A 12009-nucleotide genomic window follows, 5' to 3' on the forward strand; every position below is an offset into this window, starting at 1 on the left:
CAACCATGAACAGCAGTTATTGTTCTTATTTTGCAGCTTAGAAATCTAACAGTGTGGGAGTTGGGCAGTAGCACAGTGGGTTAAGAGCAAGGACCAGCATAAGAATCCTGGTTCGAGCCCCCGGCTCCCCACCTGCAGGAACCCACAGGCGGTGAAGCAGGTCTGCAGGTGTCTGTCTTTCTTTCCCCCTCTCTGTCTTCCCCTCCTCTCTCCATTTCTCTCTGTCCTATCCAACAACAATGAAAACAATAATAACTACAACAATAAAACAAGGACTACAAAAGGTAATAAGTATTTTTTTTTAAAAAAAGATATCTAACAGCATAATTCACTGAGTCTGTAGTACTGGAATATAATTCTAGGTTTATTTAGGATTGACCAAGTCATTTTAATATACTCACAGAACGCCTTCACAGCTATACAACTGCTTTTATGAAGTGACCCATGTGTATCTGTTTTTATGAAATAAATCACACATGCTGATTTTCAGTTGTTGATAAAGTTGTTCTTTGAATGTTCCTTTCATCTAAATCTGTGTTCTGTGTGTATGTTCTGTGTGTAAGAGTGAGAATGCTTTGTAACATGTTTCAGCTGTCACTACTCCCGAGGAAGGAAAAATCACTAACAAGAGCTACAGACACTGCTTTTTGTGAAACTGAAATTTTTCTTGCTAATGCATCATTCTCTTTCATCTGCTGTTTTAGATTACTGATCTTTCCTTGCCCAACTATCTGATGGCATCTTCAGTTGGACTGCTCCCTACCCAGCTTCTCAATTCTTACTTGGGCACTACCCTGCGGACAATGGAAGATGTGATTGCAGAGCAGAGTGTTAGTGGTTATTTTGCTTTTTGTTTACAGGTGAGTTTAAAGCTAAAGGTTCTCTCTTTTTTTCCTCTTTTGTATGTTTTTGTTTATTTTAATCTAAAATACAGGAAATAAAGAACATTTTTTATTTATGCTTTATCTTCTGAATGACTTCTCACTGAAAATTCTCTTAAAGGGAGACATGACGAAATTTTTTCTTTTTGCAAGTTATTCTTTTCTTTCTTTCTCTCTTTTTTTTTTTTTTTCAGAGAATTGCTCATCTCTGGTTTATGGTGGTGATGGGGATTGAACCCGGGACTTTGAAGCCTTAGACATGAAGCCTTTTCCATAACTATTATGCTATTTCTCCAGCCCACTATGTTTCACACTCACTGTGTCAAATACTTTTGTTTTGAGTCTATGTATTGTTTTTTTAAAATTAGTAATTTAATAATGATTGACAAGATTGTGGTATCGGAGGGATACAATTTGAATTTGTGTACTGTTAATGTTATATTTCAGTGTTATATTTCTGAAGATAATTTCAGTGAGATTAGGTGGGTTTAAGTTCTCTCTTAGTTACTTTATCTTCACTTAAATTATTCAGATTCTCTGGTATGGACTGGGTAGTGGCACACTTGGCTGAGCACACGCATTATGGTGTATAAGGACCCTGGTTTCAGTCCCATTCTCCACCTGCAGGGGAGAAGCTTCACAAGCTGTAAAAGAGGTGTGCAGGTGTCTCTCACTGTCTCTCTCCCTATCCCTCTCGCCTTTAAGTTTCCCTCTGTCCTATCTGATTAGAGATTAAAAAAAAAACAAAGAAGAAGAAAATAAGAAAAAAAGGAAAAATAGCCACCAGGAGCATGCAGGCCCCTATGATAACCCTGGTGGCAATAAAAAATGTCTGGTATGTTTTAGATTACTAGCACTGTAAATTGAAGTGCAGTTTGATATAGAACAATAGACTTATAAGAAATCATTGATTTATTAAAATATATCAAATATTCCATCACAATACAGATGATATTTGCATAATGAATTATTGTTATTATGCACATTGTACTATAATTTGTGGTACATACAATTCCATATAAAAGGATTATAAAAGAAAAATTCTGCTTTCTGGGTGAATTGATATATGCCTTTTACATTGCATAGAGGAAGAGTTGAAAAATCATTACTTTATTTGTAATACACTCCCTTCGAAGACTTACTAAGTAAGAGATAAAATCATGGGACTGGGCAGTAGTGCAGTGGGATAAGCGCACATGGCGCAAAGCGCAAGGACCGGCATAAGGATCCTGGTCGCTTTGCAAGCAGTGAAGCAGGTCTGCAGGTGTTTTTCTCTCCTCTTCTCTGTCTTCCCCTCTTCTCTCAATTTCTCTCTCTCCTATCCAACAACGACAGCTGTAACAACAATAACAACTACAACAAGGGCAACACCAAGGGCAACAAAATGGGAAAAATAGCCTCCAGGAGCAGTGGGTTTGTAGTAGTGCTAGCACAGCCCCAGTGATAATCCTGGAGGGGAAAAAAAAAGATATAAAATTATTATTTCTGGTGATTTATAGAGATGATAATTTAGCCTTTCAAATCTAAGTGTTTAAGCTTATTTGATAACTACCAAAACCCTAGCAGGTACGTACATTTATTATCCCAAGCCGACTGTGTACAACTCTGCCCACCTCTGCATATACTCACTTAGGTAGCTTGAAATTGGCCTTGGCAGGTATAGTTATGGAAAATGTCAGCTACTTCAAATAAGCTTTATCTCTGACCTTCATGAGCTAATTTACTAGTATATTATTGGATGGATAGTAACTTGTCTGAAGTTATAGCTGTAAGGGTGGTGAGGTAAAAATATTTCTTAGGGTTTTACAAAAAAAAAAAACAACAAAAACATCAGTCACAGCCAAAGTGAGATATTTTTATTTGCTTTATTAATGTTACTTATAGCTTGATTTGCCTTTAGGAAGAATTTGTTCAGTTTACAAATGGCAAACAAAAAGAAAAAGGTAAGTTTTTATCTAGAAGGGGGGAGATAAGCACAGGGAAAGGGAAAAAATGCAGCCTCAGTTAAAATTAGCAGAGTAGGGATATTCATGATATTTTTAATGTATTTTAGATATGAGGCACATACTTATTTCTGAATATAGTAACTACTTAAAAAGAACCCACTGTGTCTTTAAAACTAAAACAGTGATAAACTGATGTCTAGAAGAAGGCATCTCTTCTACTTAAATTCAACCTATGGTTTGAGAATTCAGCTACTTTTTTTTTTTTTTCCATATTCTGGATTTTTTTTTTTTTTTAATTTACCCACCAGTCAAATCATCAATCTTGAATGAATTACAAGTTTTGGTCTCCTTTGCACCTATTCTTTTGGCGGAAGTCTTACAACCAGGTTTGTTACATTTCTCATGGGGACAAACCTTCAGATAGTTTTTCAACATACTCAACTGTGATCATTGCCTTCTCAAACCCATTTTCCTCAGTGGTGGTTTCTGACTCCTCACAACTTTCATTACTTCTCCTACTTCCTCTTCATCTTCATGAGATTATCTGGCTTCTTACTTAATAAGACATTCCAAAGCTCTCAAGTATAAAGCTCAATTTCCATCTAATCTTGTGGGCTGGGTGGTAGTGCACTTGGTTGAGTGCACATGTTACAGTGTGCAAGAATCTCAGTCCCCACCTGCAGGGGAAAGCTTCATGCATTGTGAAGCTGTCCCTCTTTCTCTCTACCTATCTCCCATTTCCCTCTCAATTTCTCTATTTCTATTACGTGTGTGTGTGTGTGTGTGTGTGTGTGTGTGTAATAATTTTTTAAAAGAAATCTACTTACTCTCATGTTTGGATCATGTATCAGCCTGTGTTTTAGTTAACAGTGGAAGGATGCCTGCCTTTCTATGCAAGGCTTGTTCTTGTCCCTATTTTTTAAATTCTTTCATTTTATAGCGTAACTTTACAAATCAGTTGTCTTATTTATTTTTACCCTCCACTGGGCCAAGAAAAAGACTTTCTTGGGGAGAGTCCATAGAAACTCCCAAGAGCATCTAGGGAAAATCCCATAAGGAGATATAGGCAGTTCACCCTTGCTTGGAACCTGAACATTTTTTCCACTGAGTCTTAATTTCTATGGTCTTGCCACATCATTCCTTTAGGCTACTCTTTCTAAGGTCTTCATTGACCTTGTCTAAATCAGGTGCACTTTCCAATTCTAATCTGACTTGACTGCTTAGCAGCCTAAGACTATTGACCATGGCCTTTACTTATTATATATATATATATCTTTTTTTTTTTAACTTGCTTGATTCATTTACCAGCATCTCTTTCTCTTTTCACCTAAGCTAGTTGTTCTCTAAGATTCTACCTAAATTTTCTAGATTTATCCTGGAACTTTTATTATTAAAAAAAATCCACATTTTATTTATTTGTGTATGTATATATGTATGTATATATGTATGTATTATATTGATTGCTAGTATGTTTGTGTAATCATCCCTGATACATAACCTCAGGTCAGTCATTTCATAAGCTTAGACCCACTCATTGAACTGCTTCTTATATCTAATAATCAGTTCAAATTTAGCACATTTTAAACTGAAATGAACATCCTCTTTTCAGTATGGTGAAGATGGTGTTCCCAATCACAGGTTGCTATCAGGTTTACTTTTTCAATAAGCTTATCTTATTTTTCTCAGGAAAGCTAATTTGTTGAGAACATATTACAAGATGTAAAGGCTTACCTTTGCAATATCTAATTTGCTTAGAATCGTTAGCATTGGGTTTGTAATTAAAAGTGTCCCCCACTAAGTTCCATATCTCCCCACAACTGTATACTCCTTACAGTATGTGCTCTGCTTCTTTCTCCACCACCCTCAACACTTAGAATATGTTTTTCATAAAATTGATGAAATTGTGCATATGCTTAATTGAAACATTGTTATGTTTGGTTCATTTTTGACAAGAGTAGTATTCAGAGACTAGCTGGGGCATTAAATAATGCCTGCTTTAACCTTGTGTTACTGAGAATAATTTGCTCCACAATCTAATGAACTGATTTACAAATGAACTTTGGAATAAATGCCACCTAGGAAATGTGGGCTGCTTAGATATTCTGATGAGTTGTTTGTAGAATGTTAAGGCACAGAAGAACCACAGCTTCCTGTCAGGCAATTGGAAACACCCAAATGGGCTCAAATCACATTACTATTGACTAGTTTAAACCAAGATTAGAACTCTGCTTTCTGTTTGATGATTTTTACTATTTCTTTACCTATACCCACTATTTAAATATTTATTTGGGGTAAAGTGGAGTGCACCTGGTTAAGCAGACACGTTACAGTGTGCAAGGACATGAGTTCAAGCCCCTAGTCTCCACCTGCAGGGGGAAAACTTCAGGAGTGGTGAAGTAGGACTGCAGGTGTTTCGCTGTCTCTTTTTCTCTCTGCCTCTCCCTCCCCTCTCAATTTCTGTCTCTATTCAATAAACTAAAAAAAATAACAGTTGATTTATTTTACAACACACACACACACACTCTATCTATCTATCTATCTATCTATCTCCCTCCCTCCCTCCCTCCCTCCCTAAACTGAAGGAAAACTTCATGCACACATAACCTATACTCTGCCTGATGGACCACCTCCTCTGCCCATTAACTTTTTTTTTCCCACTCATTGTGTTTTCTCTAAATACAATTTCATGTTCACAATCTGTTACTAATTTCTTATGAAGTGCATTGGCCATTTCATTTGTAAGTTGTTCCTAATATATTAGGAACCATTTTAGTTACATCAGGTAGTTCATTTGAAAATGACTGCCTCTCTCTAGGTGGGTTTAGAAATAGTCTATGAAGAAAGAGAAATAATCTGTGGATATTTATAGTCCTGGAAAGGTAGACTACTATGTGAATAACATTAATAGAGTTTAGCCAGCTTTTACCTCTAGTGTAGCATTGTTATTTCCTTAGAGGAAGATTTTTAGATGTAAGTTTGACTTATGCCAAGCAAACATAATTTATGTGGGCTAAATAGAATGTATGTTCACCTTGTGTTTACCTAATATGATGTAGTGGTTCCTTACATATTTTGTTATTAAACTCTCAATGGAAGCAGCCAGGGAAAAGATAGCTCTATGCTATGCAAACTGCTTAAATCTTACCTGGCCATATTTCAGAAATATTCTGTTTGACACATTATTAAGCCATGTATTTACTAGCTTTATTTTTCCTTTTTTTTTCTGCAGAAAGCATCACTAACTCTAATGTTTTATTTTTACTCACAGATTATTATAAGTATAGGCCTCATGTTTTATGTAGTTCATCGAGCTCAAGTGGAACTAAATGCAGCCATTGTAGCTTGTGAAATGGAACTGAAAACCTCTCTGGTTAAAGGCAATCAACCAAATATCAGTGGCTCTTCATTCTACAAGAGGACCCTAACATTTTCTGGAGGTGGAATCAATGTTGTATGAGTCTAAGGAAATGTATGGCTGTCAAGAGCCTATTGTGCTACCCGTGGTGTAGCGGTTACTTCACTCATGGACAGAGACAAGTTCTAATTGTGTTATGGCACAAGCAAAACTGACTAGTTTTTAAATTGCACAATATTTTTAAAAGCAAGAATCATTTTCTGGAATTGTAAATGTAGATGCAATTTTGGCTGTACCACTTTATCAGTTACTATACCCATAATGACCTATATAGGTCTGCACTTTAGTGTTTTTTACTTATTTTTCTTTCTGAGTACTTATAAACAGAGAAGTAACCCAAATATTTTTCTGTTTAGTGTTTTTATTTTATAAAGTCCATGAATGCATCTTTCCTGCTTATAAAGATGACTTAAGGTAATGCATTTTTTAATATTATTTTTTATGGTTTTTGCTTTTAGTAGTCTTCCCAGAAAGGGCAAGTGGTGTTTTATGTGTTACTGTTTCAAGTGAGACCACTTTGCTTTCCTTTTCCCAATTAGAAAACTGACATTAACTTTGGTTGAATGTATATCTGCATTCATATTGCTGCAGGGCCATTTACACCTCTTCACACAAGCTTAAATCCTACATTGTGGGACTGAAGTGCTCTTAAGATACCTTTTTAAGTTTCACTGTGTAATATGCAGAGAAAAAGGGAAAATTGTTAAATAGGTGGTAGTCCAAATTAGAACCCTTGCTTTAATTCATTGGCTTTTTAAAATTTTACATCAAAGGGCTGTCCCATTGCAGTCTTACTAAAATTTATTAAACTTTTTTTTTTCCTTTTTTATATCCATAATTAGGCTTTCAAAGAAAGATACTGTTTCTTTAGAATGATGGGCTTACCTACCATCATTGAAGATGTCACTCAGGTGGCCTTGTTTGAGCAAAACGCCTTTAAAAACAAATCAACAAAAATAAAATCTAAGCTTTAAAATCATCTTTATAAATCTGTTGAAGTACTTAATTATTGTCCCCATAGTCTTCAGCTTTAAAAGTATAATAATGGTAATGTTAATGTCCAAATTTATATCATTTGCCGTACTATAGAGTAGGTTTGTTTTGTTTGGTTTTTCTTATTATTTGGTACCTGTTTTCTCAGTAAGACTCAGGAATTCTGAAATGTGAAATTAAGTCTCTTATTTCTTTGTTTTGTAGCATGAATTAAGTGTATTTATTAATAGCACTAACGATTATAACATATAGTAATTGGGCATATGATTAACATAATATGTATTCTTCATTTTCAAAATATCAATAGTTTGATTGTAAAGCTCAATGATTATTAGTTTTCTTTACAACTAAGATTAGAGGCATGGATGCAAAGTTTATAATGGGTATCTCATTCTTGGCTACCAAGATTCTAGCTTATCCAATACCTCCCATTTACCTTTTCATTAGGGTAAAACCTGTGCCCAGACTTATTAAATAGAACAGAACTCTTGGGAAGTAAATTATTCTAGCTTTATGTTAGAAATGAATTTGGTCACTTTGATTCATACATTTTTGCCACATTGTAAGTACAACTGTTTTCCTTTTTAAGCTTTCTTCTCTTTGAATAAGAGTGTAGTTCATTTCTTTCTTGATACCAAAAGACCTTAGTGCAAATGATCTGAGAGGCACCTGGGTCTACAGCACACACTTGGCCTCCAAATCTTTTTTTTTTCTTCTTTTTTTAAATATTTTATTTATTAATGAGAAAGATAGGAGGAGAAAGAGAAAGAACCAGATCTCACTCTGGTACATGTGCTGCTGGGGATTGAACTCGGGACCTCATGGTTGAGAATCCAATGCTTTATCCATTTCACCACCTCCCGGACCATGGCCTCCAAATCTTTTCTTTTATTGGTGTAAAAAATAGAGTAATAGAATATAGTTACTCATTTTTAATCCTCAAACGATTTTAGTTTATTAATCCTAAATGAACAATACATTTGATTTATTCTTTTCTAACTTAAAATGTTTTTGAGCTTTTTTGATTAGTTTGTGTTAAAGGTTTTATAAGTTTAAGATCATTAATACTTGTGTTATACTTCATGTATTTTGAAGCGCATTTATTTACTTAGCATTTTGTAACTTGAATAATTTCACCAAATGACTATCTTTTGGTAGTTTATAATGAATTCTTCCAGTTGTTGGATTTTGCTTGGTACATAAATATGTAAAGGTAAAAGAAATAATTTTTCTGTATCCTGCCAATCATAATTTTATATAATAAAATCATCCTTTTTTTTTCTTAAAGTATGGACTTATATTTCTAAAATACTAAAGTGGCAGTTTTTCTTTTCTTCATCCTTTTCCAACTTTCAATAAAACAAATATCCATTGTAGTCATGCTAGTTGACAGCTAACTTTCGTTGCTACAGTTTTAAATCTGTTGACTCTTAAGTTCTATAATGCATTGCCAAACTTTATTACTCCATCTTTAACCCTGCAAACCAGCTTTATGACAGCAACACATTTTTACAGGATCCTTTTGTGTTGCCCAGAAATTGCCTCCAGCCATAAAATGTATACTGACAAGATAAAATGTTTTGGGTTTCTCCAGCTGTTTAAGTGCAGTATAGAATTGTTCTGTGCATGCACATTTTAAAAAAGCATATGATATACCTGTTTCCCAAATCTAATGAAATACATGTTCTATTTTTAATTCTACTGACTTTTTTGTAAGTTTATCATATTTTCTGGTTTATTGTTAATGATTTTGTTTACCCTATGCCAAATTTTGTAATGTGAACTTTAAAAAAAATGTTTTCATGTTTTCAACTGATCATCTGATTTGTGAAATAAGTTGAAATGCATAATCTTTTATTTATGAAAGTAAGAGAAAAAGATCTGATTAGAATGTATATTATTCATCTTTAGAAGTCACTATATAGGTATGTCCAGAGCCCACCATAGTGTCATTTTATGTACTTTGTACCCAACTATCAACCTTTCTAAGATGACTTCCACAACAGAGTCGAATATTTGACTATAACACGTTTTACTCCTACTTACTTTTGTTGCAGCTGAGCTAACTGGTATAACTACAATACATTTTTGTGTTTGTTAATATGCAATGCTGATTTGGACTGTTCTTTGGAAAAGGTGCTATTTTCTTTAGAGTGCTTGAAGAAATCTCTATATATGCACTACGCAGGATAGTCCTTAGATACATAGAAATTCCATGTCATTCAAAATCAAGTTTCATTCACAGAAGAAAAGAGAGGGTTAGATAAACCTCAGGAACAATGATACTGATCTACATAGATGGCCTCTGTGTTGGAAGTTTGTTTCAGACAGAAACCTCTCACTGAACAGTGACAGTTGGTATAACACTATGTGGTTTTTAAAATGGACATTGCTGATTTCTGTTATCAATTATTTAGGATATGATTTTTTAAACCATCTCTTTAAGATAAAAAAAAAACTTTAAAGAAGGGAGAAGAATCACCTATTTTATAGGACATTTAAAACTCAGGACTTATAGTAGCAACCTCATATACTGACTATAAACTGTTCATTTATTCCATAATTAGATTATAACTTGGTACTTTTGAATTGAAAAATGATTGCTGCAAACTGTTTTTCTAAAGTAGTTTAAGTTTTAATGTAGATAATTCTACAGATGAAACAGTACAATCTCTTGAGAATTGGTATCCCAGACCACTTGTGTGCCTGAGAAAATAAAAGGTGATACTTTGTTTCTCTCTTCTGTTCTCTTTCTTTTTATAATGGATATAGAGACATGTTCCATGGGAGGGAGAGACTGAGAAGGGAGGAGGTGCTCTTGAAAATGGGAATGCTGATAATTAACCCTAATGGAGATGATTATGGTTATGGTTATGGTTATGGTTATAGTTGAGAGTCTCTGAGAAAAAACTCTGATGTCCTGTGTTGACACTTGCTCTTTAGCTTTGCTTTTTTGATAAGTGCCTCTCGCTCATGAAATGCTTCCTCTCAAATAATTATCTCAGGCTGCCAAGTTTTTGATGTCTTTCATTATTTCAAGTGACTTTAAATCAAGTGATTTTCCATGAGCTGTTTTCATGAGCTACTTTTTTTGAGGGCATATTCCACCTCCCATATAACTTTCATCTTTAGCATCCAGAGTAACTCTTGTTCTTGTTTATTTGTAGCAGATCCCACACTATCAGAAGTATACTTTTTATAACCATTTTATGTTAAAAATGCCTGTTGAACACAAAATAGGCCAAAGAGTACAAATCTTTTATACCTTCAATGTAAAGGCTGCTTTAAAAAATCATTGATACATTAACGGTTTAAAGTAAATACAGTTACTGGTATATGTATAAAATTCCTCAGTTTTGTTCTCACCCCCAGTTCCTCCTCTACCATCATGTACCAGCACTGCCCTTTCCCAGAGCCCTTTTCTTTGGTGCAATACACCAAACTCAGTCCAGGGGTATCCCCTTCCTGTTCTTATATCCCAATTTCTGTCCATCAGTGGGATCATCCCATATTCATCCTTCTTTTTCTGGCTTATGTCACTGAACGTGATTCCTTCAAGCTCTATCCAAGTTGAAGTGAACAAGGTGAATTTATCATTGTTGATAACAGTAGTATTCCACTGTGTACATATACCACAACTTTCTTATCCACTCCTCTGTTGTAAGACACCAAGGTGGAGGAGTAGTGTAGAGTGCAACTCAGTGAATATTCGTTGTCAACAATCATTGTAGTTTCTGACACATTTGTTCCTTTTGGTTGAGTGCCTGTCAACACTCAAATTGCAGGGAATACTTATATTAATAACATATACTGTATTGTGAATTTAATAGTGATCATGCTTAGTGATCACATATTCATGGTGTCTATGTTAAGCTTATGTTTAATAATTCTGTTGTATTTCAGCAAAGTTGAATATCCCAATTAGGTAATTAGCATTTACTGTGTAACTGATATTACTGTCTTAAAAATATCTAATAATCTGTCAATCTGCTGAGTTGAAAGACTTAGAAATCATAAAATATGCAGAAAAATTGCATAGAAAAGTAAGATATGAATCAAGAAGAATGACTTGAAAATTATATTAAAATTATGAGCAGATAAAAGTTTTGGTACATTTTAAGGTTAAACATATTTACTCTAAGATACATTATCATACTGAAGTAGCAGAAGTCAACAGGGAAGTAGTTATTCTGTGTCTTGTTAATGTTAAATCCATTTTCAACAAATACTTATTTTTTTTTGAAGTTTATATATTTAAAAAAAATTACTAGTAATTTGATAGTGGCTTACAATATTGTGATTATGGAGGTATAGTTCCACACCCCTGTAATTTGATCAATTCTGGCAACAAAATTATTTTAAATCATAGTTTTTAAAAAAGACCCTTAATTTTTAATAAATACATTGTGGTAGATTAGTGTTTTATCATTTGCCCCTGTGGTCACAGTTTTTTCACACTCATTTTTTGTTTAATCACTTCATTGGAGGGGTTGATGATACATAGTACTGTTATTAACACATGGGTACACGTTCTCATCTCTTCAGGACAGATGTCTACAAACACTTTTCATGCTCATTATCTTGAGTCCTGTGCTGACTCACTCAACCTCAGCAGAGATGCTAAGGAACTGAGTTTTTTCAGCTCTGTAGCCTTGACTTTTTAGCTGTTTCTGTGTCACCGCATTTCTACTTCAATTATACAGTAGAACAGCTTGACTCAGTAAGTTTCGTGGCATAGCAGTACATTAACTTTTTAGGTGAGGTTGGAAAGGAC

The 12009-nt window shown here is 34.3% G+C and overlaps 1 protein-coding gene across 1 annotated transcript in view; it reads left to right on the forward strand.

Annotated features, from left to right (window-relative positions):
* TMEM64 (transmembrane protein 64) overlaps positions 1-9967 on the forward strand; it is a 19603-nt gene extending 9636 nt beyond the window's left edge. The window contains 2 exon segments of the mRNA XM_016185658.2: positions 705-860; positions 6096-9967. Coding sequence (XP_016041144.2) covers positions 705-860; positions 6096-6284 — 345 coding nt within the window. The 3' untranslated portion in view covers positions 6285-9967.
* Positions 9968-12009: the final 2042 nt, after the last annotated feature.

Source organism: Erinaceus europaeus, chromosome 1, assembly GCF_950295315.1.
Source record: "Erinaceus europaeus chromosome 1, mEriEur2.1, whole genome shotgun sequence".
Classification (NCBI taxonomy): Eukaryota; Metazoa; Chordata; class Mammalia; order Eulipotyphla; family Erinaceidae; genus Erinaceus; species Erinaceus europaeus.